The sequence below is a fragment of the Colletotrichum phormii genome (genome assembly GCF_030913505.1).
Source record: "Colletotrichum phormii strain CBS 102054 chromosome Unknown BDP81scaffold_18, whole genome shotgun sequence".
Taxonomy (NCBI): domain Eukaryota; kingdom Fungi; phylum Ascomycota; class Sordariomycetes; order Glomerellales; family Glomerellaceae; genus Colletotrichum; species Colletotrichum phormii.
Window position 1 is genome coordinate 614,987 of NW_026851460.1, and position 25,444 is coordinate 640,430.

Sequence of the window (25,444 nt, forward strand, 5' to 3'; positions counted from 1 at the left end):
TCGTTCTTCTTTTCAACACTTGGCAGATCGTCGTTGCTTCCGCCCCCTTCTCATTCCTCGTTCATGGATGTCGCATGCGGTCGAACCCGCAAGTTAGTCTCCCTCGCGCTAGGACAGGGGTCCGTGTGTATGCTGAAGACGACTTCAAGTTGTTATCGGCTTGATACGTAGTAAGATTACGGTAAGAATAAACGAGGTGGACATTCTTGGCTCAATCTTGTCTGGGTATCGATGCTCTATACCTCTATGAAACTATCGAAGGCAGCAGGTTTACTGCATGGATTTCCTGACTTGTTGTCTCTACCAAATGTAGATATGCAGCAACTTCATCGTCGCGGCTAGTTTGCCCCAGGCTGTTGACGTGCCTCATCACGACCAACAGCCTCATCGCCGTCGACCAGAGGCGGCATGTCGTCATCACTACCAGCATCCCCATCGCCGTCAACCAGAGGCGGCATTTCGTCATCTGTGCCTTCCTCCTCCTCGTCAAAGGTTGGCTCAGCCGGCCAACCGCCAGGTATCATAGACGCCAGCAAATCAGCAAGTCGCTGCACCACGCCGGCCGAAGGGGGCTGCCCTCCCTCTCCCTCCATGAAGTCGTCGTCGCCATCCTCGCCATCAGAGAACGCTCCTTCCCAGGCGTCACCAAAGTCGCCATCGCCAGCCTCATCGTCGTCGTCTTCGGGGAACGCACCCAACATTCCTCCCATTCCTGCCATAGCACCAGCTCCTGCGGCCGCGCCGGCTCCGGCTCCCCGGGCCTCGGCTCGTTGATGCTGTCTGCGAAGCATATTGAGAAGCGCTCGTTCCTGTGCGAGCATAGGTCCACTGTGCCCGCCCTCCTGCCGCCACGGCATCTGCACTCCTTGGCTCGAAAAGATGTTCTCCTCTTCCCGAGGCGGGAGCGGATCAAAGGCATAGTTTGGCTCTTGGTTGAGAATTGCCCTTGGGATGCCGCTCAATAAGGCCGGAGTGTCCTCCAGCCACGTCCATCTGGCCGTACGGGTTGTTGCCGGCATATCCTCCGGGAGCGCCTGCGTCGGCTTCTTCGCAATCTTGACGGCCTCTTTGAGCAAATCGATTGCTTGCGTGTTGTTCCAAATGTCCTTGGCCTGGTGCACGTACAGCTTCGTCCAGAACTCGCGCTCGTCCGTGTCGGGTTGAACTCCCCACAAAGGAGGCGGCGCTTCCAGGTTCAGCGCCTGGAAGATAGCACAGTACAGCCACGGCAACCGCTCCATGCCGGCCACTGCGGCGATCTTCGCTCCCTCAGTGTCGCCCGCCTGAAGCTTGGCGAGGACCATGGTCTGTTTGATGTAGGTGTCGTCCGTCTCATCCGCCACGAATTCGCCAGTGTTGAGAAATTCGATGAGCCACTGCGCTTGGCGTGCTCGGATTGCGAGGGTGTGAATAAAATACTTCATGCCGTAGGGATCGTTCGGGTTGAGGCTGAAGAGAAGCTTCGCCCACTCAAGGGCCGTCCTATACGTCCCCTTGCGGATGAGACTCTTGAGATAGGTATATCCTGCCAGCCAGAGTTCGCGATTCTCGGGACGGCGGAAGTCCAGTCGAGCCTTGCCCTGTTCCAATTTCTGTCTAAAGGCGGATGTCGTGGATCGGCCGAACGTGAAGAGCGCTCGCTCGCAGAGGTCTGCGGCCAGTGACTGATTCTGGTCCTGAATAGCAACCTTGCTTACCTGGAGCAAGGTCGAGATGTGATAGGGATACCGTATCAACAGCTGGACCATCTGCATGGGGTCACCAAGCTGAACGCAGCTGAAGAACATGATCTGAACATTGTCATAGGCCTTCTCGTGAACAAAAGCGAACTCGCTAAGACCGTCGGTGCCCTTCCTGATCTCTTTCATGACCAGGCCCACAGCAGTAGCGCGAGGCCACGTGTCCTTGCCTTGAATGAATACGTTGCGTCGCAGCGATATTTCGGGCAGCTTCTTGCGCGGGTCTCCTCGAAGCGCCGTCTCTAGATCAACTTGCTGAGTCGGACCTCTTTGTCGGCGCGCCGCCTCCTGCTCGGCCCTCTCCTCATCTTGGGCAGCTTGAATGGCATCCTTTCCGAAGAGAGCTCGCATCTCGTTGATCGCTCTCAGGTACTGGGTGTTGATCTGCAACAGGTCGTCGATGTCGCGGCTGCTTCGCGCGAGATTGGCCGAGGCGGTAGAGCTTGCATTGCGCGCCAGATTGAGCTCCTGAAGAGCCCGATCAATCTCATCTTCCTTATCGTCTGCTTGTTTGGGGGGTTCGTCCTCTGCCACAGCCTTCTTGGCCTTCTTCTTCTTTTTCTTGTTCTTCTTCTTCGCAGGTTGCGGCACTACTTCAGGCTCGGGCTCAGGTTCCTCTTGCGCATCATCGGACTTCTCGTCGTCATCTTCATCGTCGTCGCCGCCGCCTAGAGCTGCAAACAAGCTCTGCCGGGGCTTTATGGGCGCGGGCTCGGGTTCCTCTTCGCTGGATTCGTCGGCGGTAGCCTGGGCTTCTTGGAGTTGTTCGAGCTCCCGCTGCTTTTGCAGCTTACGTAGCTGACGGCTCGACATTGCGCAGTGTCTCACTTTGCGTAAGCTTCTCAGTGGTAAGTTTATGAGCCGAGGAGAATAATCGTTGTCGTGGGAGGTTTTTCTTTCAGAATTATTTGGTGACAGTGGCAGAAGTCTTATGTACGAATACTGGAGGTGGATAAGTAAAGTGCGTCACGCCGAAAACGTGTCTGATTGAGGTGCATGACGTTTGGCGGGGTTTGGCGGGGCAAATTTTTATGTATCGATTCATCACCTATCTCCAGTACTCCGTACCGGCGATCTATCTCCGACACCATCAGGGCAACCACCCCGTGGGGGTGTCAGATCCAGAATCGACAAGGTGGAAGTTTTTCTCGCAACGTGAATTGAAGCTTTTTGGCTTTAAAAGCATCCTCCATTAAAGAGTCGGACAACATATTCACAATATCATGAGTGGGTGCACTTCAAAATTGGTGGCTAGCATGATGACATTCGATAATGGAAGACCCAAGAGTCTTTATCCACCTCGCCTGATTCTAGGTTCTACCACCAAAAGAAATCCTCTTTTTCTCACACCTCCTCCAAACTTGATCACTTGGATTCAGACCTTAAGAGCACTCATGCTCCCTGTCGAATGCCAGATAGAAGGCGTGTCTCTGCTATCATATCGTGTTGTTCCGGGTTGTGCCCCGATCCAACGGGTAAACGAGAAGTCAATGCTTGCAACCCACGCCTGATATTCCCTTTTTGTCGTCACAGCGCAATCATGAGACCGCAGCTCCCGTTGCTTGCGGCTACCACTTGCCAAACTCCTTCCGATCCCATGCGTGTCAAAATTGCAGTCCTATGATTCCTGCCCATCTGGCAAAACCAATGCAGAGGACATGCCTGCCCAGTGCTCCCTCGCCAAGGGAATCCGAGAAAAATCGAGAAACGACGAGTGATAATACATCGTATAAAGTGTTGCGTGAAAGGCATGCCTTGAAGGGGCGCGTTCTCCATTCAAAATTCGAATTACGTCCGTTGAAATCGTGAGTCCTTCGCCTGATCAGGACTCGCAGTGTCAGGAGACAGAATGCTCCACGTATCATGCGGACGTTCGCGATGTCCTGGTCTCAAGAGGAGCCTAGTTCGCGGCCGGAGACGGGGCAACTTGGCCACCACGACCACGGTAGCTGCCTCTTCCACCACGACCACCATTGAAGCCACGGCCGCGGCCACGACCTCTGCCCCGGTAGCCCCTGTATCCGCCATCGACACTACCTTGTCCGAAAGTCTCCATGTTCTTGCGCTGTTCCTCACCGCGCCATTCGCGGCCGCCGGGCTTCTGACCGTTGTTGTCTGCCCGATCTTTAGCCTCGCTGGAGATGTTGTCGAAGAATGATCGGGTCTTGTTATAGGCAATCGGCGGGTTTGTGCCTGGGACCTCGGGGGCAGGGATTTCGGCTGCGGGTCCGTTGGTAGGGGTCTCGTTCAGAGGCGATCCTGCAATCGCTTCCTTCACCAGATCGTCCTTGTTAAACTTCGCATTGGCTCCAGCGAAGTCAAAGTCCGCATCTGGGACGTCAACCTTGGCCTGGCCCTGGCCTTGGGCCTGACCTTGGCGGCCGCCACGACCTCGGCCTCGGCCTCCTCCTGGCTGAGTTGTTCGGGCAGCATTGACCCTCATTTCGTTGACCTTCTTAGTCAAGTTGTCCATCGCATTGCCGTTGCCCTGGGGTACAGCCGGAACTGCAACATTGCCAGCGTTCATGTTCGCCATAGCCAAAGCGACAGCGGCCTTGGCTGCCTCGGTCGCATCGCGCACAGAAGCAGCGGTGGGAGCCGCGGCAGCCTTGGGAGCAGATTGCGCAGCGTTGCCATCGTTCATAGGCACCGGGAAGGCCTTGGGCATGGAGCCAGCCAGAGGAATAACAGGCTGGACGCGACCGACATTCTTCGGTCCCGTGGGCACAGGAAGCTCGACAGGCTTAGCGGGGCCAGCTGCGTTCAGAGATGCAGCAGTCGCCTTGACCTCTGCCACAGAAGGCTTCGAGTCGACAGGTGGTGTCGGGGCGGGTGCCTGGAACCCAGGCGGAGGTGCCGTCTTCGGTTCGCTTGGTGCGCCTTGAGGGGCGGCCGGGGTGGCGGGCTTCTGCTTGTCACCAGCAGCGCCAATCGGCACAGGCTTTCCATCTTGGGGACCGGGCGTGCCATGGTTCTCGGGAGCCTGACCAGGTAAACCACCAGGGCCGTGAGGTCCGCCAGGACCTGCAGGTCCACGGGGGCCGGGAGGGTAGTTGTTGTAGTTGTTCCACTGTTCAGGGCCGGGAGGGAAGCCTTGGCCCGGGGGACCGGGAGGGAACCATCCTGGCGGAGGGGGGTAGGGCATGCCGCCCATCCCAGCGCCAGGAACTGGACCACCGCGGCCAGGACCAGGGGCAGGACCCCATGGGCCAGGTGGAGGGTAGAAGTTGTTCTGGAACGGAGGCTGACCGAAGCCAGGCGCGGGAAGCGGCTGATTGTTAGGTCCCTGACCGGGACGAGGACGAGCCTGTAATGCGCATCATAATTAGCCGTGTTTCGATACGTTGTATCAAACAATTTGAGACGAAGTGACGCTTCAATTCAGAAGGAAGGCAACGGAAAGTTTCGACATCGTGTAAGTTGCGCTTTTCCGACAAGACGATAATGATTTACATCCGCAATATTTCATCATGATAGGCATCGAGGGAGAGGGAGTACGCAGAGGTAATACTTACGTTGACGATGGCAGGGTCCTCAGGCATAGCAGGAGGCTTGTTCTCCTTGATGCCTGGGTGGTCTTCGATCCTCAAGTCCTTTACATCGCTGCCACGGAAAATGATGTAGTCATAAACCTGGTCGGAAGGTGCTATCTCTTCTTCGGGTCTGTTCCTTCGACCCTCGGTTCCGAAAGAGCGAACATTCTCGAGCGAGACGGTGGACTCGTCCGAGTTGATCTCGTGAAGAACGCCGACATATCTAGAGGCGATGAGCAAGGGGACTGGGGAGCAGTGCAGAGTCCTCCAAGTCCTTACCGAATGTCGCTCTTGGAGATGAGGGAGATGCGAGATCTAAATATATGTATGTGGTCAGCAAGGATGTCGAGCGAAATTGCGCTTGAGATTGGGAGGGTCCCAGGTCTTCGTACCCTAAGAATTCTGACATCTCGGTTATGAGGGTTGCGTAAAAGACGCAACCAAGCTTTGAATTCGCGTCTTTGGGAGAATGGAAATGAAAGAAAAGTCAAGCCGCGAACCAATGCGCTCCTGGAGAAAAGTAAATACAATGCCGGGAAGAGGACGCGCAAGAGGAAGGAAGATGGGATTGGAGGTGGTTGGGGTCGTTGAGAGAAGAGGAGGAGGGAGAACGAAGCAGGTAAGGTATTTGTGTGGAGGAAAGGTTTGACGGAGAAAGGTGGAAGGACAGCAAGCAGAAAGCGAGAGGCTGAAATCCCCACTTCTCACCGCATTGGGTTGGAGCCCTCCACCTTTGCTCCTTCCTGCCCTTGCACTCCACGGCTGAACCTCGGTGAAAGGAGCTCCTGAGCTAAAAATGTACTCATACCTCTTACGAAGGTACCTATCTTACCTTGGTCCTTGCGTACCTTACGCAACAGGTCACCTTAATAGGCACTTACCTTGGCAGGTGGCCCTGGCTGTTGCTCCTGCCAGGACAGAGCTACTTCTTCTTCTTTAAGCTTCTTCCAGCTCAAAGAGGGGCAGGCGATGCTATTCACAAACAAATCGGTACTGCCTTTATGGAGTACGGATAAGTTACCAAGGTATCCCCTTTTCAATCATCGCAATACGCATATTACAGCACCCTGGCCATGGATTCCATTACAAGTAGACATGAAACTTGCCATCCTAACAAGTATGTCGCAGGCTCCTTTCAGTGTCCTGGGCACATGGAGGCCATTTTACTCTCGTCAATCTTACAAAGCACTGTTGAATATTAATTTGCTGCAGAAGTGTATGAGCAAAGAGCAGGCGTGCACCTTCCACGATGGACGAGAATCACTTGAAAGATGTCATGTTTGCGCTAAACCTTTGCTACCAGTTTCCCTAGAGGCTGCTTCCTTTCTGAGTGCCCTCCCCGTATCTCTGTGCTTGTGCAATACAAAATCCAAGTTAGCCTTGGTTCGACAGCCCTAGCTACTCAAAAGAAATTCCGCTGGTTTGCCAGCCCAAACTTCCGAGAAGAAGTTCGATACTCTCAATGCGTCGTACGTATTTGTCTCCTTCAAGGTGTTCTGGCTACCAATAATGGCCTTGCTGAAAGCCAATGTGGCATATTCAATCCATAGTCGGCACTGGCATATGCCAACTGCAAACTTTGATCCAATGCACTAGAGCCATATAACATGTCTTCGTTCCACCTCCTCTTTCTGCCTCTCATACTGATTGACTTGGACAGCATCCCTTTCTTCGCTTGTTCAATGCTGCCTAAGCTTCGTCTTCGTCCGTGATCGTTGTCTCGTCGCCCTCTATCTCGAGGATGATTTCGTCAATGATTTCTCGAGTCCAATCGTTAAGACTCTTCGGGTCTATGTGATAGGCCAGATCAGCTTCGGTCGAAGTATCATTCTCAAGTGAGAATATGCTGATTTCGTCCAAGCCAGTGGCATTTCCTTGGGGAATCAGTGCGCGCTCTTCCCACGCCGCATCCCCCAGTGTCATATGGGTTTGGTCCTGAACGTTGAGCTGTTTCGGAGGAGGCAGACAACTGTTGTCAAAAGCCCGGCGGCCGGCTTCCTTGTATCCCGCCAGCTTAGGCCATTCGGCACGAAGATCTTGTGGTCTTTCTGTTATATCGGGGTACTGCATGTTCCAGCATGGATCAGCTCCATACAAAGGGTGGGCAGTGGCTAAAGTCGGTTCCTGCACTGAAGTCGGACCTTGAGCCCAAGCTGATGCCCTGCTGTAAGTATGGCCAGAGCTACCGCCTTTCTGTCGCGCTCTCTTGTGCTGTTCTGCCTTCGTTTTGATGGCCTGTATCACGGCGGCATTCTGTTGTATTTTGCGTTCTTTCTTAGCAAGAACGACTTCCAAGTATTCCTCGAATGTGGTGGGGGCAGCAGGCGATCTGCTGAAGCCAAGGCGTTGCATTTCGACCTGCACTTTTTGGAATGCGTCCGTCAACTCCGTCTTGGGGCTCCGCCAGACCTTAGACTGGCAGTGGCTAGGTACGGCCTGAGGAGTGGCCTGAGGAGGGATCTGAGGGGGCACTGCAGGAACCTTCACGACTTGTCTTCTATCGGCTGCAGGCCCGGTCGGTGCGTTCGGAGGAGGACGAGTGTGAAAGATGCGACTGTGATAGACTGGAATATGATGCAGTTGGATCTGCTGTCTTCGGTCTGCTGCCGGAGCTGTGGGCGTGCCGGGTGGTATGTCGTTCTTGGATGGATGGATGTGGTGGCCTTTGCAATTTTCGACACCGTCAAATGCAGAACTTGACGTCTCTGTTGAGTGTTGACTTGCGCTTGATGAGGCTGTAGGAGAAGACGGAACGTTGGTGACCTTGGGCTGGACTTTCCGACTGCGTCGTCGTCGTCGTGAGGAAAGTGTCTCTCGGTTGGAGGGCATAATGGTCATGTTCGCATTCTTGGAGTTCTTTACCAGTCCAAGGTGGAAAGGGCGTCCCGGAATAAACTCCGGAGTGGCTCCTAGACTAGCCATTTTCGACACTCTGAGTGGTTCTGAGAAAATAGTCTGTTTGTCGGCGATTGGGCGAGAGCGATGCTGCTATGCTGTTGAAAGGGTATTTATTGCCGGTATGTGAATAACGAATGGAAAAGGTGCTTTTCCCACATTCGGAGAATGGAATTCATCTAATCGTGCTCGTAAGTGATGCAGTGTTGGATCGACAATATTGCGTAAATGCTTGGATGGGTGGTGAAAGTGATCGAGTGCCCAGTCTATTGAGCTGAGATGGATCACTCGAACCACTGGGACTGATAACGGATGGTGAAGGGGTAGAAGGAGAGGTAAAGGGCAAAGGGTCGAAGATGAGTGTAAGGTAAAGGAAGGCAAGATTCGTGGATCGGAGTAGTGGGAGGTATGAGGCATGCCCGGTGTGTGTGCACCCCGACTGACGGAAGGTAGGCACCTTCCCACGCGCCCTTTCCGTATCGACCAGATGGACCAGGCGGTCGGAGTTAAGCTATTATACTTGGTCTCACTTTGAACAGTCATTTGATGCTGCGAGATACAATCACAGCAGTTACAGGCACGACATGCAAGGCCTCGCTGGAAACTCTGAATCCAAGGACTTTCCTTTCTAGGGAATTACCTGTCTACTGAGGATCATATTTTCTTCTTTCAACTGGATACAAAGGGCACTGAACAATTATTTTATGGGAGTACTCGACAGAACTTTCCTGGTAGAAAATGAAGATGCCAGAAAAAAGACGAGGAGGAGACAAGCTAAGACAAAGCCAACGGCAACTTCAAACACTGCGGTGTAGCGTGAGCAACATCCAGCTGGGTCATCATTGCCTTGGATTTCCAAGAAAAAGGGGTCTGTTCTTCAGACTTGGCCCCCAAGATACTATGGTAAAGCAAAATCAAGGTTGAGATTGTCCTGAACAGTCCACCCAGCCTCGAAGACCACAACTTCAGAGTCCGTACAACGAGCCATACCGAGAAAGACCTAAAAGAAACATCGTCGAGGAAACACTGGAGTTCTCGGAGACAAGACGTTACATTTAAAGTTTTGAAATCTCCAGCGCAAGAGGGCACAGGAAAGCAAGCAAGGTGTCACTCCGACTACATCGTTGGTTTATGCCTTTTTGAGAACCCTGAAGGGACTGTAGGAGGCTTTGACATGATTTTCAACCCCCATAATCCTTGGAAAACCTGCGGAATATAGCAACAACCCGTAGACCAGTCTTCATACACACGCATTTGATCTTAGTGCATTCAAGCCATGTACGCCAATGAGGGCCTTATAGACGATGAGTCGGTTATCATCGTGAGCGGCCAGGACCAGATGATGTTAATTACTCGTGCTGTTTAGAGTGATGCGACCGGCCTAAATGCATACATAAGCATTGTGTACGTATAAGGTACAGACCGAAATGTGTCAATGCATCAGAACCCCACACATCCCGAGGCACGTCGAGCAACCGTGCAGTAGCTTCCCAACAACTGCTCCAAAATCTAGCACCGTTGAAGCCCTTCTCCCAAGCTTCCCAGACACAAAAGTGCGCTTCGAATTTCCCAGCGACGACCCCTCGTCTAACTTAGGATAAACAGAAGCCATGGCAGCCAAAATCACGCTCAAGCTGAGCAATCGCTGTGAGTAATTTCTTGCAAGACGCACTTGGTGTAGAATAAACTGGGAAAATTACTTACACGTGTGTCCACAGCACCGAAGCAACCGATCAAGAAGCTCCCCGAGTCTATCGAGGTCCCCGCCGATGCCACCGTCGAGGATGTCAAGCACCTCATTGCCCGCCAGGCTGGGTTCAGCGACTTCAACCGCGTCGGCCTTTTCGACCCCTCGACCCAAAAGACTCTGAAGAACCGCAAGGCACAAATTAGCAGCGAGGAGGCTGTCATCTCTGCTGGCCAGGTCTTGGTCAAGGATCTCGGTACGTTGCGGTTCAGCACCCAACCCCAGACATGATGGTTTTCCAGGAAAGGACATAGACGTAACATCGAGACTGACACACCTTTTCGCGCAGGTCCCCAATTGGCATGGAGCACCGTCTTCGTGATCGAGTACCTCGGACCCATCCTCATTCACATCGCCGTCGTCGGCCTGCGCCCCTACATCTACTCGGGCCCTGGCGCCAAGAAGGCCCTCTCGCCGACCCAGCTCCTCACTCTCGCCATGTTCCTCGGCCACTTCCTCAAGCGCGAGTACGAGACCCTCTTCGTCCACAAGTTCTCCGCCAACACCATGCCCCTCCGCAACATTTTCAAGAACTCCTTCTTTTACTGGGCCTTCGCCGGCCTCCTCAGCGCCTGGCATGTCTACTCGCCCACCTCGCCCACCGCCCTCGCCCGCAACGACGCCGTCGACGTTATCGGCACAATCATCTTCCTCTTTGGCGAGGCCTCCAACGCCATTGTCCACCTCAACCTCGCCAGCCTGCGCTCCCAAGGCGGCACCGAGCGCCAGATCCCCCGCGGCTACGGCTTCTCCCTCGTCACCTGCCCCAACTACATGTTTGAGATCCTCTCGTGGATCGGCGTCATCATCACCAGCCGCAGCTGGGCCGTTGCCGTCTTCATCATCATCGGCGCCGCCCAGATGGCCCAGTGGGCCAAGGGCAAGGAGCGCGCGTACCGCAAGGAGTTCCCCGAGACGTACAAGAAGAAGAAGTTTGTCCTGCTGCCTGGCCTCTTCTAAATTACGGGACGTTTTGTATCCAATGGCAGTAACTTGGCCGCGCTGGCCATGGTTTGCGCTGTTGACCCCTTTCACGAAAAGAAATCATGGCGAATGGTGACGGTTGATATGTATTAAAAGGAACCTAGAGGTATTTAGTACGGAAAGGCGTAAAAAAAAGAGGAGGGTAACAATTTCCAAAGCATTAAACTTCGTTGTTCGATTTCCAGTCCGTTTCGTGAATATGTCATCATTGTCGTTCAGTCGTGAAGAAAAGGTATCATCGCGTCTGTCCATCACCGCCGAGAAAAACCATCACAATGTCGAAATCGACGTCGTCTCGGACCCCTTTGCTCGGCCATCCGTCCCAGTACTCGATTCGGCCTCAGTCAAACTCTGACTCTCAGAGCAATCCTCGTGCCCCCCATCAATCTCCATATCAAGATGCCCATCGTGATGCCGCTCCTTCATCTTCCCCTTACCATCCCCCTCCTTCTTCGCATCACCACCACGCCCATCTTCCCCCATCCTAACATCCCCATCCCTATCCCCAACCTCACTGCCGCTCCAGCTCCCACTCCCACTCCAACTCCCCCCATCGCAACTCTCACACTCACACCCGCCCCCACAGCTACTCCCCCCCTCCCGAACAAGCCGTAACGTCTCCTCCAGCACCAAAAAATCCCGCTCCAGCACCTCAGCCCAATTCTGCACGTTCCCCAGCTCTTTAACTCTCCGCGCCGCGTCCCCTGAGAACTTGGCCAGCTTATCATTCTCCTTGCGCAGCGCCTCCGTCGCCCGCACGACGTCGCGCTCCTGCTTATCAAGCGCCGCCGCGTTGACGTGCAGCATCCGCGCGCGGGTCTGTAGTTCGCCGTCGAGCATGTTGCCGATGGAGGCTACGACGGCGGCGCGCGCCTCGGAGATGTGGTGTTGTTGGTCTGCGGAGGGGAGGGTCTGGTGGAGGGGCTGTTGGGGGGGTGAGGCTGATGCCGCCGAGGAGGCGGGGGCTGGTGGTGCATGTTGGGCGGCGCCGAGGAAGTTGTGTTGATGATGATGGGCTTGCGGGGCCGCGGAGGCGGAGACGGAGGTGTTTGAGGACTGGGAGTGCTCTGCGCGGGACGCGCTGGATATGCTAGGGTGTTGCGATGTTGAGGTCGTCGATGAAGATGGTGTCGGTGGAGGCGGCGGCGCATTCCTCCCCGACAAGGATGACGATATTGAGGCGAACATGATGGCGGCGTGTTTGAGTCCTCTGGTATACGGTATACGGTATACGCGCGCGTAAAACACCCACACGCACACGGAACTGCCTACGTCTGGATCTGAATATGAAAGACGGGCTCTTTTGTGTAGCTTGTACGCCGCTTGTCCTTTGGTGTGGAGATGAGGAAGCTCTTGTTAGGATCGTGAGCTAGATAGGCTGGAGTAGAATATGCGGGTGGCGGGGAGGTAATCTGCGTAGCCTGGGATTGAGACATTTGCGCAATCTACGGTACACTAGAGGAATCACCGGTCCTGCCTCGATCAGGTAAGTCGTGGTGACGGCGAATCAGAGGAGGTGACGGGATCGGCTGATAGCTCCCCGCATGAGATGGCGGGGTAGTGGGGCCGGTCGGTCCCGGAGGATCCAAGTACAAACTCCACGACATCTCATCCTTTGATAACTTGATAGCTAGAAAGTCTCCCTACAGACTCTGAGCTAACTTACCACATCGAGTATACGCGCGCGGGATACTAGGAAGAACTTTGATTTCAAACAAGCCCATATCTCTTCTGTAGTCTCACGTCAGCACTTGAGAATGATAATTCCCCAATCCGTCATTTTGTTCCACAGTAAAGACATGGTGCCGTTAGCCGGATTACAAATGGGCTTTTGGTAGTAGGATGCGTACCTGAGATTGGCAACACTAGTTGCTGGTCCATGTTCGTCTCGACGCAGAGATGTTTACTCAACGACCAGCATCATATATAAAGCTTCCCAAGGACCCCAGACGTGACTGTGAATACAAGATAGGCTGTCTTCTTCTCTCCTATCTCTCCATATGCTGTCTTCATCAGTCTCCCATTCTTCCTTCACATGTCCAAGAAAGAATCTTGAAGCTCATAGTCATTCGAATCAACACCGCGAAAATGGTCTCACTCTACAATGCCTCCATCCCCATGATGCTCAAATACCTGGGCAATCTCAAAGTCATCCTCACAAAGGCCGAACAGCACTGCATCGCCAAAGGTCTCAATCAAGAAGAAATGATCAAGTTCAGACTCATCGAAGATATGCGGAGGTAAGCTCTCCTTTCACTCAATCCCCCCCCCCCCCCCCCCCCCCTCTCACCATACCTCCTTTCCCTCGGTACATACCCATCCCAAATCCAATCCCAACCAAACAAACAAAGCAAAAAGACGACCACCAAACTAACCACCACAATCTTTTCCTCCCCATATACAGCCTCGACTACCAAGTCCAATCAATCTCAAACACCTCAAAATTCCTCGCCACCCGCGTCTTCCACGCCAAAGACACCTACTTCCCCGACGACGAAACAACCTTTCCCCAACTCCAATTCCGCGTCGACGCCACAGTCGCCATCCTCGCCGCCCTCACACCAGAGACTTCCTCCAGCCCCAGCCCCAGCCCGAGCCGCGAGGAGGAGGAGGAGGAGGAGGAGGAGGACGGCGATCGAGAAATCCTCATGGAGACAAAATCAATGGGCACCTTCCGCTTCACAGCCTACTCCTACGTCATCCAGTACGCCTGCCCAAACTTCCACTTCCACCTCGGCTCCGCCTACTGCATCCTCCGCCATCTCGGCGTGCCCCTGACGGCCTTTGATTACCTCGACACGCAGCGGGACTTGTTCGTCAAGGTAGAGGAGGAGAAGAAGCCCGAGGAGACTCCTGCCTCATAGAGAGAGGTGTGGAACTTGACGGGGTGGTGGGGGAGGTGTCGTAGAGTGTCTCCCATTGCCTGGGTACCCCAACGTAGTCATCCACCCACCATTCGATCGCAGTTGAGCGTCCTATGGGTCCGAAAAGTAATAAAGCATCACAAAAAATACATACAACACCGGGCATTCGCTGGTCGTCTCCGACCCAACTACTACTCCGGCCCTCACCGGTTTATCGATGGGAGAGCGGACGGGATCCCGAGTTCTCCGGTGGGTGTGGTCGTATGTGATGGGGATGGAGGCGTGTTTCGTTCATTTTCCCTAGCTCGAGTCAGAATGAAGACAACAGAGGAAAACAAGCTGCCCAAGTCACAAATTTGTCAAACACATCTCAGGGTGAACCTTTGCTTGTTATGTTTGCCTATTTGCCAATAGGCCGAATCTAGTATACAGCTGACAGCAACAGTCGATGTGTAACCGTGGCACATGAACTCGTAGCGGCCATTTCTCTGGTGCCCGCGCTCTCCATGTCCTGTATGCATGGAGATAGCATCAACTTTGCTTCGTGACTATAACATTACATGCGCCTCTCGACCTTCGTAGTGGCCCGAGACGTGTTTTTTCAAATGAGTGTATGGCTACCATCCGTGAATGAGTCCGACCGTGACGCCAATGCTATGCGCGAATGAAGTGATAAGACAAAATGCGGTCGTTGGTCATCCAGACCACCGTATAAACAAAAACAAGATGGATCTACTTTGATTGCGATCCGTACTTTTTGCCCCAAAATGTGCGGCGAATCCAAGGTGTAGTGGCTCTGCGCTTCGACTAGAAGGCAACTTTGCTACCGTTGAGTCGCAGTGGCACCGGGCCAGGGCCGAAGCCATTAGGGCTAATGACCGATGATGGTGTCATGGCTCCGCCGTCGGATGAGAGCGATGACATGGAAGACATGGTGAAACTAGCGGCTGAGCTGTTTGTCATCGTACCGTTTCGAGACATTGAGAGGCCACCCATAGATATGAGAGCATCCGCGCGCTCAAAGACGCCGCCGTTGAAAGCCGAGGCGAAGGAGGCACTCTGCGGAGTGGAAGGAACTGTCGCCTGGACAGCAGGGCCCAAAGCTGCGCTTTGAGGTGTCATTGGCAACTGCATGGGTGCCAAGCCTGGGCCACCGTTCGGGCTAAATGTGCTCGGGTTGGAAGATGGTCGCAACCAGTAGCTCCAAGGCGACTGATTGATAGTCTCGTTTACTACTTTCATGGCCTGCTGAATAGGACGTAGTCGCATCCTGGTGTCGGGCGGGAGACTAAGTTCATTCCTCAACGACCGTTGAATCTGATTAACAAATTCAACCCATGAGTCAATGAAGTTGCTGATCAAGCTTCTGAAAGCTGGCTGGCTCATAACGCCAGGCTCCTTGAATTTGACGAGTGACAGGCGGCTCCGCAATATCTCCGTCTGCTGCACCGCCATGCTGCATCTGCTAATAAGAGCCTTCCACGACATCACTTCGTGCTCAGGTGCGCGACGTCCCATGGCCCTTTTTGCGAGGACCGACATGTGGCTCTGGAACAGGGGCAGAATCTTCATGACGATATCTGATGATTTCCGCAGGGAAAGGAAGATTTCCTCAAAATATCTGTCATCCTCGGTGAAGTCGGATATGCCACGTCCACCTGATGAGACCGAGGCGAACGATTCCCCGGACCGTGGCGTTGCGGAAGTGAGCGTTGCTGTACGGCTTGCTACATTTCCATTCATGCCGTTCATACCATTCATACCGCTGATTCCGTTGAGGTAGGGGAGAGGCACGTCTGTCGCAACTCTGAGGTTGCTCGGGTTGTGCATAATGGGGCCGGGCCGTGGTCGCTGAGCCAATCCGAGCCGCTCAGCGGTGGGCGTGATGGAGCTGTCGCGAGAATGGGGTTTGATCGTATCGCTCATATTCATGGCCCGCGTAGGGGGCTTGATCAAGCCAGCCTCTGGTGTCAGCGCGGCTAGAGTACACCTGATTTCCATGATGCTGTTATAGATGAGCATCAGAAGAGTGCGGATGTAGCGTGGATCTCCGTTGTCGATGAAAGAATCGATGTTGCCGGCGAGAAGGGTGCAGACATGGGTATAGGCACCGACGAGAGTTTGGCAGGCTCGATGGACGTTCTCATTCTCGCGACCCGCCATCTCGTCTCCCATATTATCGTGCTTCTGGATCTCCTGCTCCAGTTCCTCCACATGCGAATTCGTGTTGTAAAAGACAATCTCGAGACTGGATCTCTTGGAGGAATCATCGCCCGTCAAGCTCATAAGCATCTGGATCATGGGATGGATTTGAAACACGGCATAGAGAATGCCCTTGGCGGCCTCGAGAATGGGGTCGTAGAACTTGGACTCGCGTCTGCGTTCAGGGAGAACCGAGAGTCTTCTGACGTAAATAGGGCGCTGGAGGAAAGGCTCTGCAGGGCTGTTGGGGCTCTTGATCGACATGCTGGGGGGAGGCGGCTGCATGGCGCTACCATGGCTCAGACCTCTGTAGTGACTGAAGCGGTTGTTGGCCTGGGTCTCGTCCAAAGTGCCGAGCTGAGTAGCCTTCTGAGATACCACGCCCATGCGTCTTGCTCGAGATTCGGGACGTTCTCCGCGAGTTGCCTGCAACAACGTCTCTGAGTTGCTCCTGAGGCGCTCGTTGACATTTCCTATGGTCAACGGCATAACACCTGGGCGGCGTATAGCTGTGTTCTGCTGAGACAAGCCTCGGTAATGCGACCGATTCGGAATAGGAGGAGGCCGAATCAGGTTCGGGGATCGAAGATCAGGCACATCGGTACCATTGACTTTGATGGGAAACCGACCGCTGACAACTCGCTTGATGGGTGGCATGCGTGGGGTTTCCACGCCTTCGCTGGATTCTTCACCAGCTGTGTCTGACTCTGCACGGCCGTTCATGGCATGCTGTCTTAAAAAGCGCTTGATGTGTGCAGTGACAGCTACCTCGGTGACTTCGCTTTCTTTCAAGTAGCCCTCGTTTGGCGGGCTGCTTGCTTGCACCTGCAGGACCTCCCGAGGCGGAAATGTGATTGGGTTGCCATCGAATTTGAGTACCTGCAACGAAACCATGTCGGATAGAGCAACGGGCAGCTCTTCAATCCGGTTCTTCTGGACCGAGAAGACCTTCAAAGAAGCAAGCTTGACAATATCAGGAGGCAGAGCACGAAGCTTATTTTTACTCAGGTCAAGAATCTCGAGGGACCTCAGATCGCAGAGCTAGGGATATTGGTCAGAATCTGCCCTAGTCCTAATGATGCATTGGCAGTAGGAAAGTACTAACCGGCAGCGGGAACTCTCTGATTTGATTGTTCCGCACGTTCAGATATCGCAGAGATGTACATTCGGAGAATCGAGCTGGAAAGGAATTGACCTGATTGTGCGAAAGGGCCAGGCTAGAGAAGCGCGTTAGAAGTGCAGCCCAGCCGGAAAGGTAGGTATGCGAGGTGTACGAACCGCTCCAACTCATTCTTGATGATATCAACAACCTCGTCTGGGAGTTTCTGGATGCCCTTGCGGCTCAAGTCGATGGTGACGCCAGGTTTCAGTTCGTTGCTCACGGCACTCGCTTCGGCGGCCTGAGACTCGTTCTCGTGGAGGGCGCTCTGCATTGCGTCGCGGGCAAGAGCGATGACCTGGGCTGAGGTCATGGGCGAAGAAGCCGAGAGGGTCGCTCCGTTGGAAAGATTTCGGAGATCTTTGGGCATCGGTGGGAGAGGAGGCGGGGGAGGGATATTGCCGAGCGCGGCATCTTTTTGGAGTTGTCGTCGACCTTGGGCGGGATTCTCGGGCAAGCCGCGAGGCATAGACGGCCCCGACGGCCTGTCTGGCCGTTCCATTCGTTCAACCATGATGAACTGCCGGCGATCGACAAAAGGAGGATGGAGAGGGCGAAGAGTGACGATTTTCTATTGTTGAAGGTTTGGGTCGACTGCAGCGTTTCAGGGTCCCCTTTGAATGTTGGATGGCCGGCCGTGGGTTGGTCGGGACCCTCAAACAATTGGAGACGGAAGCCGGGAGTTTAAGCCAATGGACTTTTGGAACAGGACAGGCTGAGCTGCAAGACGGGCGAGATCATCATGAAGAGTCGGACATTCGTTGGAGTAGGGCGCGACGAAATCGGTGGGAAGCAATGATGATTTTTGCGGGTAAGGTAGGCCAAGGTCGTGTAGGTGTGAAGGAAGAAGGAGGTGGAGGCGGACTTGTGCGATTTGGGAGGAAGTCGCCAGTCGGGGACGAGCGACCGAAGATGGAGCCGAGCCTCCCAAGCGCGGTCAACGGGAGTTGGACCCGGCACACCTCGCACAGCTAGCAGGCCAGACAGACGGGGGTATCCGTACCTAGGATACGAGTAATACAGATCCTGCAAGCGTGGATGAGGCAAAGTCGAATGACTGCAATTCGGACTGCTTGTTGGATGTAGTTGAGTACCTTATTACTGTAGGTACTCAGGGAACCTCTGATGTAGAAACGGCGACGATGGCAGAGGAGGTATGGTTGGGTTCAACTGGCTGGTGGGCGTCGGCAAAAGGAAGGAGTCAAAAAAATAAAATAAAAAGGCAGGCAAGGGCTGGCTGGCTGGGTAGGCGGGTGCCCTTTCCTTTTCCTGGCTGTGTCCCTCGTCGCCCGGATGGGTGTTTCCTTGGAAGCAAAATGGAAGAGGAACAGAAGGCTGTAAAGGCAGGAACGTTGAACCCGACAGGAACAAAAAAAAAAAAGGAGTGGAGATGTTGTCAGGTTGTGCTACGATGAAACTGACATCTTGCCAACCGGAGCTTCTTTTGGGAGGTGGTGGTGGATGGGCAATTGGGGGGAGAAGGGATGAAGATTATTTCGAGGTCTACGTACGGGATACGGAGTACGGAGTACATGGTCACTATTGTCATTCGTTGGCTTCACGCCCCCTGGGGAAGTCTAGAGCCGGGGAGCCGCACGCCCTCTGATGTTATTTGGAGACCGGGGGGAAACAACGAAGGAAGCCAGTCACCAGCGGTACTCCGTGGACAGTGGGAGAGAAACGCTACTGTCCTCCCTCGACCAGTTACCAGTGGTTCCAGTAACCAATGACCACAGATGGCGACGAGAAGGGGGGGACCAGATCTCAGTCAGTTGGACGGGAGGGAAGCCAAAAAAGGGGGCGGCGGGGTGGAACCACGGTGGAACTGCTTCTTTCCATTTCTGGCTCCAGTCGTAAAGATAAGCAGGCACGGCAGGGCACGCTGCAGGCACTTTCTGGGGCTCACATGTGCAGAAGACTGAGGGATCTATACTCCGTATAGTCAGATATCCATCCCTCACACATCCATCTCTGCAGAATCCAGACTGAGGCAGGCAGAAGCTCTCCCGTACTACCTATGCTTAGTAGGTCAGTCAACCCAAGGTATCAAGTGAAGCTGATTTACACTTTGAGGGTCCCTTTTGGGGGTTGAAGCTTGGCGCACAGACTGCTGGCTTGGGCAGATATGCAGAGGCTTGTGCTTGACTGCTCCTAGATGCCATCATGAACAAGCCAATGAGAAGGGATATCAACACTCGAGTCTATGGGTGAGAGCGGCTGTTTGGCGAAGAGCACGCGAAAGGAGAGGCACGCGACTGGCTGGAACCTGGGACATTGAGCACTGGCAGGAGGGAAAAGGAAAAGATGAGAAAAAGAAAGAGGAAAAGATGAGAAGAAGAAAAAGGAAAAGGGAAAGGCGGGGGTGTGTTAAAGTGTAACGGAAGGCAAGAAGGAGGGGGTGTGAATTGAGTACCTCATCCAGGCCAAGACGCCAGGCACGCTGCACTTCACCAGCGCCTCAGGGAAGGAACCTTCACAAAGTACTCCGTACCTAGTTTTCGTAAGGTAGCGCGCCGCAAAAATGCAAGGCACCTCGCCTCTTTTACTGTGACTCTGTGAGTATTCGTACCACCTCAAGTACACATACATCGCGGCTCGCGGTAACTTGACTTTTCTTCCTTCCCCCAGATCTCGCACATCGCACAGTGCTGCAGATGCGGACGGGCGGGAAGACTTGACCAAAGCGCATATGACAGTCTGACAGAACTTTCGACATATCCCTTTCCTCTCCTCGACTAATATTTACCTTACTTTTGTACTCCGTACGTACGACTGACTACCTCATGCAGCACATTGTTCCCGCTACCTCAACGAAACTCTTACTGACGACATGGTCGACTCGGGCATCAACGTGACACGCCTCGTTTGAAATAAGGCATCGGGTGGCTACACACACAACCACCAACTGCACATGGGCCACACACCATGATCGATATCGAGGACTGTGGCCAGCTGTTCCAGGACACTCGGACGCTTCGACGAACGACTCTGCTGCGCGTTGATGTCGCGCCGAGAAACACCTCTCCCCACTGTGCAGATTGTGTGTCACCCTATGATACCTAACCGTACCGAGTAAGGAAACCAGCATCACACCTCTCCTCGATGTTCCTTCACCGTACGAATACTCTGTGCGAGACTGATCGACTGGCACTCTGCGAGAGACAGATGCGGCACTGGTGGCCTGCTGCTCGCTGGTCAGAGGTCTAGAACAGATCAAACGGGGAAACGACCGGGGGCGCACACCCAGACAAGCCAGACTCCCCAGCCCCTGGGAGTATTTCTGGCGTTAAAGGGCGAGGAACAGAAACAAAGACAGGGCGCTATACCGGGAAACGCAGGTTTGAAGAAGAAAAGTCTTCCTTGTCAACGTCGCATTCCATTCAACCTCCCACGCGGTTTCTACAATCTCTTCTCCGACCCCAGTATTTTGGCTTACTTTGTTAAATCTTATTTCCAAGGGCATGCGGCAGGCCTTCGTTTACGGTTACTTCTTCCATGCTATTCGTACACTTACAGAGTAGCAATCCTGCCTTTTCCAGTCTCCGTCCGCCCCCACACTCACCCGCACTCAATCTCGCCATCGAATGATCCCTGGAGGCCAGGTTTTGTTGCTGAGATGAACTTTGGATCAAGAGGCGCGACAGGCTAGCCCAACAGCAAATGGAAACGAACACATCCAGTTCGTTACTAGGGTGTTACAGAGTCGGGATAGTTCGTATCAATCCACGGAACCCGAGAAGCGATGACGAGAAGGGGGGGAGGCTCCAGTACAACGTGGTTTCGTACGCACATGTCCGTACGGAGTACGGAGTACAGATACAGGCACTCGTGTCTGTCTCCACGACGGGCTACCTATTGGGTGCATCGATTCGTTGATCGGGTTGGTTCCACTATCACCTATCCGTACTGTAGGCATCTCTATCGGTATCTGCATCTGCATCTGCATCTGCATCGACGACTTTTAAGCTAAGTTAATAATAAGACTCTTCTTGCAGATCTGGGGCCGTGTGTTCCAACGGCCTGTCAGACATGCCGCCTGGCGTCAATCCCAAGGCAGAGTCTGCTGGGAATAAGCTCGGAATTCCCTTTGCCTTTCGCCTTGCTATTTGCTATTGCTGCCCACGGCGGCGGCATTTCTTGACCACGGCCGTGAAGACCACGAGCCCCGCCCTCCTCGATTACCGCCCAGAGACAACAATATTGGAGATCCGGTCCTCGTTTCAATCAACCCAATTGAGTGATTGAGGCTTTTCCACAGACGAGAACCGAATTACCGACAAGCACACCTTGGCACCGTGCCAGATGCCGCCAAAGGTTTGTGTGCGATTCATCACAACGTGGCCCTGAATCAGCAAGCAATGACCCCCAGTCCGTAACACTGACCCCCAGCCCGAGCGAGCCCACCGTGGGAGAACCTGCACTACTTGGGAAAAGCGCGCCCGCTGCACAATGCGCCGTCTGTGATCCTACCGATGCTGGTCTTGGGGTCGACTGTTCGACAAAGAGGTAGCGTAGGTATCCCGCCGGCAATACCTAAGTCCTGCCGACTACTTTTACCAAGGTATGCTACTTGTGTCTTGTGGTGTATGGAATAGTATAGTTGTGATATACGGAGTAATACCTAGACTAGAGTCTCTCTCTCTCACCCTTCCCCTACTAGACGCTCCCAGTGTCCCAGCTGGACGGGAAGGGGTGGCCCGGGTTGCGCAATGTTGACAGCAGAGCATCGTTTGCGAAGCTCGCCGAAATAGGAAATGGCCGAGAAGTTCGGTCTGGAGACTGGGGACTGGCCGCTTGTTTCTCATTTTGTCTCTGCCTTTTGCAAACATGACCCCTCGAATCGCCTCGTGATGACCCCGTAAGAAGCGAAAGCAAGTACGCGGAGTACTCCTGTCAACTGTATCCGCGGCGGCAAAGGTTACCCCGTTCACCCTTCTTACTTCACCTGCTCCGTGTCCTGGTCTTGGCGCCTCCTTCCTGCAGTTGTCCCTGCTCCTTGGGACAGGCCGGAAAAAGAAAAAAAAGCCAAATGTTCGAGAGGAAACATTTTCACCCAAGGTAAGTATGAAGTTGTACTTGCCACGGACGCTTCATGTTCTGCTTCCTTCGCCCGGCCTCAGAAAGGTGGCTGTATCCGTACGTTCGTAGGTGTCTCGACAAACACAAGGGAAAAGTTACACCTACCACCCCTTGCGGCCTGAGGCTTTGATAGCATTGGCCAGCCCTGATGTCCATTTTGAATCTGCTGTCCGTTCGTTGCTTCATTCCATGAACCCGGTCTGCATCTCCATGCCCTTGCTCGACTCTTTTTCTCGTCTACGCAGTAATACTGTAAAGGAGCACAGCCACGCGTGAAGGCAGCCACTTGGACTGTTCGTACATCTGTCAGAGTCTTTCGGAAATCCCACATCGACCCAATTGATCGGTTTGCGGACTGCCTGTGCGGGCACCCACACCCACTCAGAAGCGCCCGATTTTCTCCCTCCGCTTCCCGTCTGAGGGCATTCGGACAGGCCGGCTGTTCAAGGCCCACCAAGGCCCAACGCCTGACGGACCACCTCCGGACCCGAGCTCGATCATGACCACATCCGGGCCCTCTTCTTGGTCTAGTGCAACCTTATGCTCCCGCGCCCTGCAATAGAAGCAATCCAGAAGCTCGGCCAAGCATAACCCCATCGAGACTAGACACCGTCTTGTTCACATCAAGACAACCCCCCCCCCCCCCCCCCCTCATCAACTCTCGACAACGCATCATCATCATGCCTCCTCTGTCGCGCTCCAACTCATGCGTTGACATAGACTTCACTCTCAGACGCCAGTTCAACAAATCGACTTTCAGGTGAAGAACAATTCCTCATCCCATCGTCGAGTTCACAAGCTACACTCATGCCACGTACCCGCGATCACGCAACGCTGACTGACAAATCCGCCACAGGCCCCAACAACGTGAAATCATCGTTGCTGCCCTAGACGGTCACGATGTCTTCGTTCAGGCCGCAACGTCGTTCGGCAAAAGTCTTTGCTTCCAACTCCCTGCCTGCATTGACCAAGGGAGTAAGCACCCGAAACTGCTCCGAGCTCGCATGCACGCGTCGTCGTCAACTAACGTGATTTCGCTGCGGCAGTCACCATTGTCGTTTCGCCACTGCTCAGTCTCATGGTGAGGGGTATTCCTTGCAGCCTTACTCAAGCGCGACAGCTGACAGCTCCGTCAGATGAATCAGGTTGACGCACTGCGATCGGCGGGCATCGATGCCAGCTCTCTCAACAGTAATACGCCGCCGGCTGAGAGGGATCGCATCAATCAGGATCTCGCTAGTGGCCACCCGCGCATCAGACTACTCTACGTGACACCGGAACTATGCTCAGGGGACTCCTTCAGGAGACGGATCAAGTTGGTCAACGAGCAGTGTGAGTTGGCGCGCATTGCAGTCGATGAGGCTCATTGCATCTCAGAATGGGGTCACGATTTTCGGAAAGACTTCAAGAAGCTTTCGTGGTTTCGAGAGACGTTTCCCAAGGTGCCCATTATGTGTTTGACGGCAACAGCAAACCCGACGGTTCGTCAAGACTTGCTAAAGACGCTTGGCCTCCTGGAGCAACCCGAGAGACTGAAGAGTTTCGTCATGACTGCTCATCGGCCCAATCTACACATTGAGATCCGATACACCAAAGACCAGGAAGACGACCGCCCTTCTAACTTTTTAGCTTGGATACGTGGCGTATACGAGAGGAGAAAAACAGAGCCACGCAAGTCAGAGTTGGAGGCCGCGGGGGAGCGGTTGGATAATGTCTCGGGGATTATATACACCATATCACGAGATGAGTGCGAGTCACTCGCGGCGGCACTCAGAGATGAGGGAGTAGGCGCGATGCCCTTCCACGCGAAGCTTACCAAAGAAAAGAAGGAACAGACGCTGGCCCGCTGGGTAAACAACGAGCCTGGCTACGATATCATCGTGGCCACGACAGCCTTTGGCATGGGCATTGACAAGAACAATGTCCGGTTCGTTGTGCACTGGCGGCTGCCCAAGTCGTTTGAGGGTTACTACCAAGAGGCAGGCCGCGCAGGCAGAGACGGGAACGCAAGCTTCTGTTTTCTGTACTACAGCCGAGAAGACTTGGAACGCGTGCAGAGCATGATTAGGAAAGGGAACCGCGATGGATCGAACTGGGAGGCTCAGGCCAAGAGCCTGCAGAAACTTGCCCTGTATTGCGAAGACACAACGGCCTGTCGGCACGCGCAGATTAGCAGGTATTTTGGCGAGAGCGAAACGCCAAACTGTGACTTTGCCTGCGACTGGCACAAAGATGCACAGGCTCTCCAGAGGCGGATGATGCGCGGCTTGGCGGATGAGGAATGGGTCAGTACGCAGGCTCAGATTGGCGAGTATGACGGTTACTACGATGAATACTAAGGATGAGGATGAGGATGAGGATGAGGATGGTCAAATATGATACCCCGATAGAGGCTGCCGAGCAGCATATGGAAACAATGAAATAGATGACTGATGAAACTCATTCTATCTTTGGCTTGCTTGTAGGCCTATCGTGACTTGAATGAGAAGGCGATATTGTGCTCATTCAGTGAGCTTATTATCGGAGTTCACTTAATTTTTCACGTCTATGAGATCTACCTAGGCTTACATATAACGGACTTCACCTTGGTCCAAGTCGACAAGACCTCTCTGGGGCCAAAGTCACCAGTCCCAGGCTGCACAAACGACCAGAATCGGCAATTATTAATGACGTCTGGTTGCATTGGGCCAATTACCTCGAGTGCCAGCTATCAGACTAAAGAAGCCGTCTAGAAAGCCGACACGACTACGGTATCTATCCATACATACTTAGGTAGTAGTGATTTGGGGGTAGGTATTGAAGAGCTTGTGTGCTTGGTAAGTTGCCCGGTACGAAGTCATGCTTTTTCCCACCGAAGCTTCCGGCTTAGCTCCCGTGCCGGGGCGAGGACGGCGGGGACTGGGACGGTCGACGGTCGTGGGAGGTGAAAAGTACCTACGTACCTCGGCCGAGGTCAGCTCCAGCGGACGGGGTAGCATTTGGAATTCTTCTCCCGCGCTCCCCTGTTTACGTCAATCTGTCAAATGTTTTGATGACGAGAGGCTCCTGTGTTTTCTTCATCGTTCAAAGAATGGACCCCGAAAAAAGTACCCTGCAACAATTGCGAGTCTTACAGATTGCTCGCCGGGCTTCAGCTGTACGGTGCTTAGTTATCAACCGCATTCCACGGCTTTCTCCAGCGGGGACCCCTTTTTTCCGTGTGAACATGGGCGGTTGATTGGTGATGATTCATCCCCATGCAT

The 25,444-nt window shown here is 53.8% G+C and overlaps 8 protein-coding genes across 8 annotated transcripts; 3 read left to right on the forward strand and 5 right to left on the reverse strand.

Moving 5' to 3' along the window:
- Positions 1-60: 60 nt before the first annotated feature.
- BDP81DRAFT_434808 (transcriptional repressor TCF25-domain-containing protein) lies at positions 61-3,007 on the reverse strand. The gene has a single exon (XM_060590995.1). The coding sequence runs from the start codon at positions 2,550-2,552 to the stop codon at positions 339-341; it is 2,214 nt and encodes a 737-aa protein (XP_060441999.1). The 5' UTR covers positions 2,553-3,007; the 3' UTR covers positions 61-338.
- Positions 3,008-3,639: 632 nt separating this feature from the next.
- BDP81DRAFT_397283 (Scd6-like Sm domain-containing protein) lies at positions 3,640-5,681 on the reverse strand (the record flags this gene model as incomplete). Its single annotated transcript, XM_060588302.1, has 4 exons — positions 3,640-5,046; positions 5,255-5,495; positions 5,552-5,587; positions 5,665-5,681. The coding sequence occupies 4 exons, from the start codon at positions 5,679-5,681 to the stop codon at positions 3,640-3,642; spliced, it is 1,701 nt and encodes a 566-aa protein (XP_060442000.1).
- Positions 5,682-6,961: 1,280 nt separating this feature from the next.
- Positions 6,962-8,194, reverse strand: BDP81DRAFT_452476 (uncharacterized protein; the record flags this gene model as incomplete). Its single annotated transcript, XM_060592751.1, has 1 exon — positions 6,962-8,194. The coding sequence occupies one exon, from the start codon at positions 8,192-8,194 to the stop codon at positions 6,962-6,964; it is 1,233 nt and encodes a 410-aa protein (XP_060442001.1).
- Positions 8,195-9,434: 1,240 nt separating this feature from the next.
- On the forward strand, positions 9,435-11,024 carry BDP81DRAFT_73206 (3-oxo-5-alpha-steroid 4-dehydrogenase). The gene is made up of 3 exons (XM_060596214.1): positions 9,435-9,814; positions 9,886-10,110; positions 10,204-11,024. Exons 1-3 carry the CDS (start codon positions 9,778-9,780, stop codon positions 10,872-10,874), a joined length of 933 nt encoding a protein of 310 aa, XP_060442002.1. The 5' UTR covers positions 9,435-9,777; the 3' UTR covers positions 10,875-11,024.
- Positions 11,025-11,409: 385 nt separating this feature from the next.
- On the reverse strand, positions 11,410-12,334 carry BDP81DRAFT_397286 (uncharacterized protein; the record flags this gene model as incomplete). The annotated part of the gene is made up of 3 exons (XM_060588303.1): positions 11,410-11,442; positions 11,505-12,108; positions 12,171-12,334. 3 exons carry the CDS (start codon positions 12,332-12,334, stop codon positions 11,410-11,412), a joined length of 801 nt encoding a protein of 266 aa, XP_060442003.1.
- Positions 12,335-12,986: 652 nt separating this feature from the next.
- On the forward strand, positions 12,987-13,762 carry BDP81DRAFT_463572 (uncharacterized protein; the record flags this gene model as incomplete). Its single annotated transcript, XM_060594044.1, has 2 exons — positions 12,987-13,138; positions 13,303-13,762. The coding sequence occupies 2 exons, from the start codon at positions 12,987-12,989 to the stop codon at positions 13,760-13,762; spliced, it is 612 nt and encodes a 203-aa protein (XP_060442004.1).
- Positions 13,763-14,569: 807 nt separating this feature from the next.
- On the reverse strand, positions 14,570-17,637 carry BDP81DRAFT_452480 (RAM signaling pathway protein; the record flags this gene model as incomplete). Its single annotated transcript, XM_060592752.1, has 3 exons — positions 14,570-17,005; positions 17,070-17,181; positions 17,243-17,637. The coding sequence occupies 3 exons, from the start codon at positions 17,635-17,637 to the stop codon at positions 14,570-14,572; spliced, it is 2,943 nt and encodes a 980-aa protein (XP_060442005.1).
- A 5,245-nt stretch (positions 17,638-22,882) lies between these two features.
- BDP81DRAFT_380489 (RecQ family ATP-dependent DNA helicase) lies at positions 22,883-24,564 on the forward strand (the record flags this gene model as incomplete). The annotated part of the gene is made up of 4 exons (XM_060586844.1): positions 22,883-22,962; positions 23,059-23,177; positions 23,249-23,283; positions 23,339-24,564. The coding sequence occupies 4 exons, from the start codon at positions 22,883-22,885 to the stop codon at positions 24,539-24,541; spliced, it is 1,437 nt and encodes a 478-aa protein (XP_060442006.1). The 3' UTR covers positions 24,542-24,564.
- Positions 24,565-25,444: the final 880 nt, after the last annotated feature.

Coding starts and splice junctions, on each gene's coding strand:
- BDP81DRAFT_434808 (XM_060590995.1), bottom strand. CDS start 2,552: ATGTCGAGCCGTCAGCTACGTAAGCTGCAAAAGCAGCGGGAGCTCGAA.
- BDP81DRAFT_73206 (XM_060596214.1), top strand. CDS start 9,778: ATGGCAGCCAAAATCACGCTCAAGCTGAGCAATCGCT. Junction 9,815..9,885: donor GCTCAAGCTGAGCAATCGCT/GTGAGTAATTTC, acceptor GTGTGTCCACAG/CACCGAAGCAACCGATCAAG. Junction 10,111..10,203: donor GGTCTTGGTCAAGGATCTCG/GTACGTTGCGGT, acceptor CTTTTCGCGCAG/GTCCCCAATTGGCATGGAGC.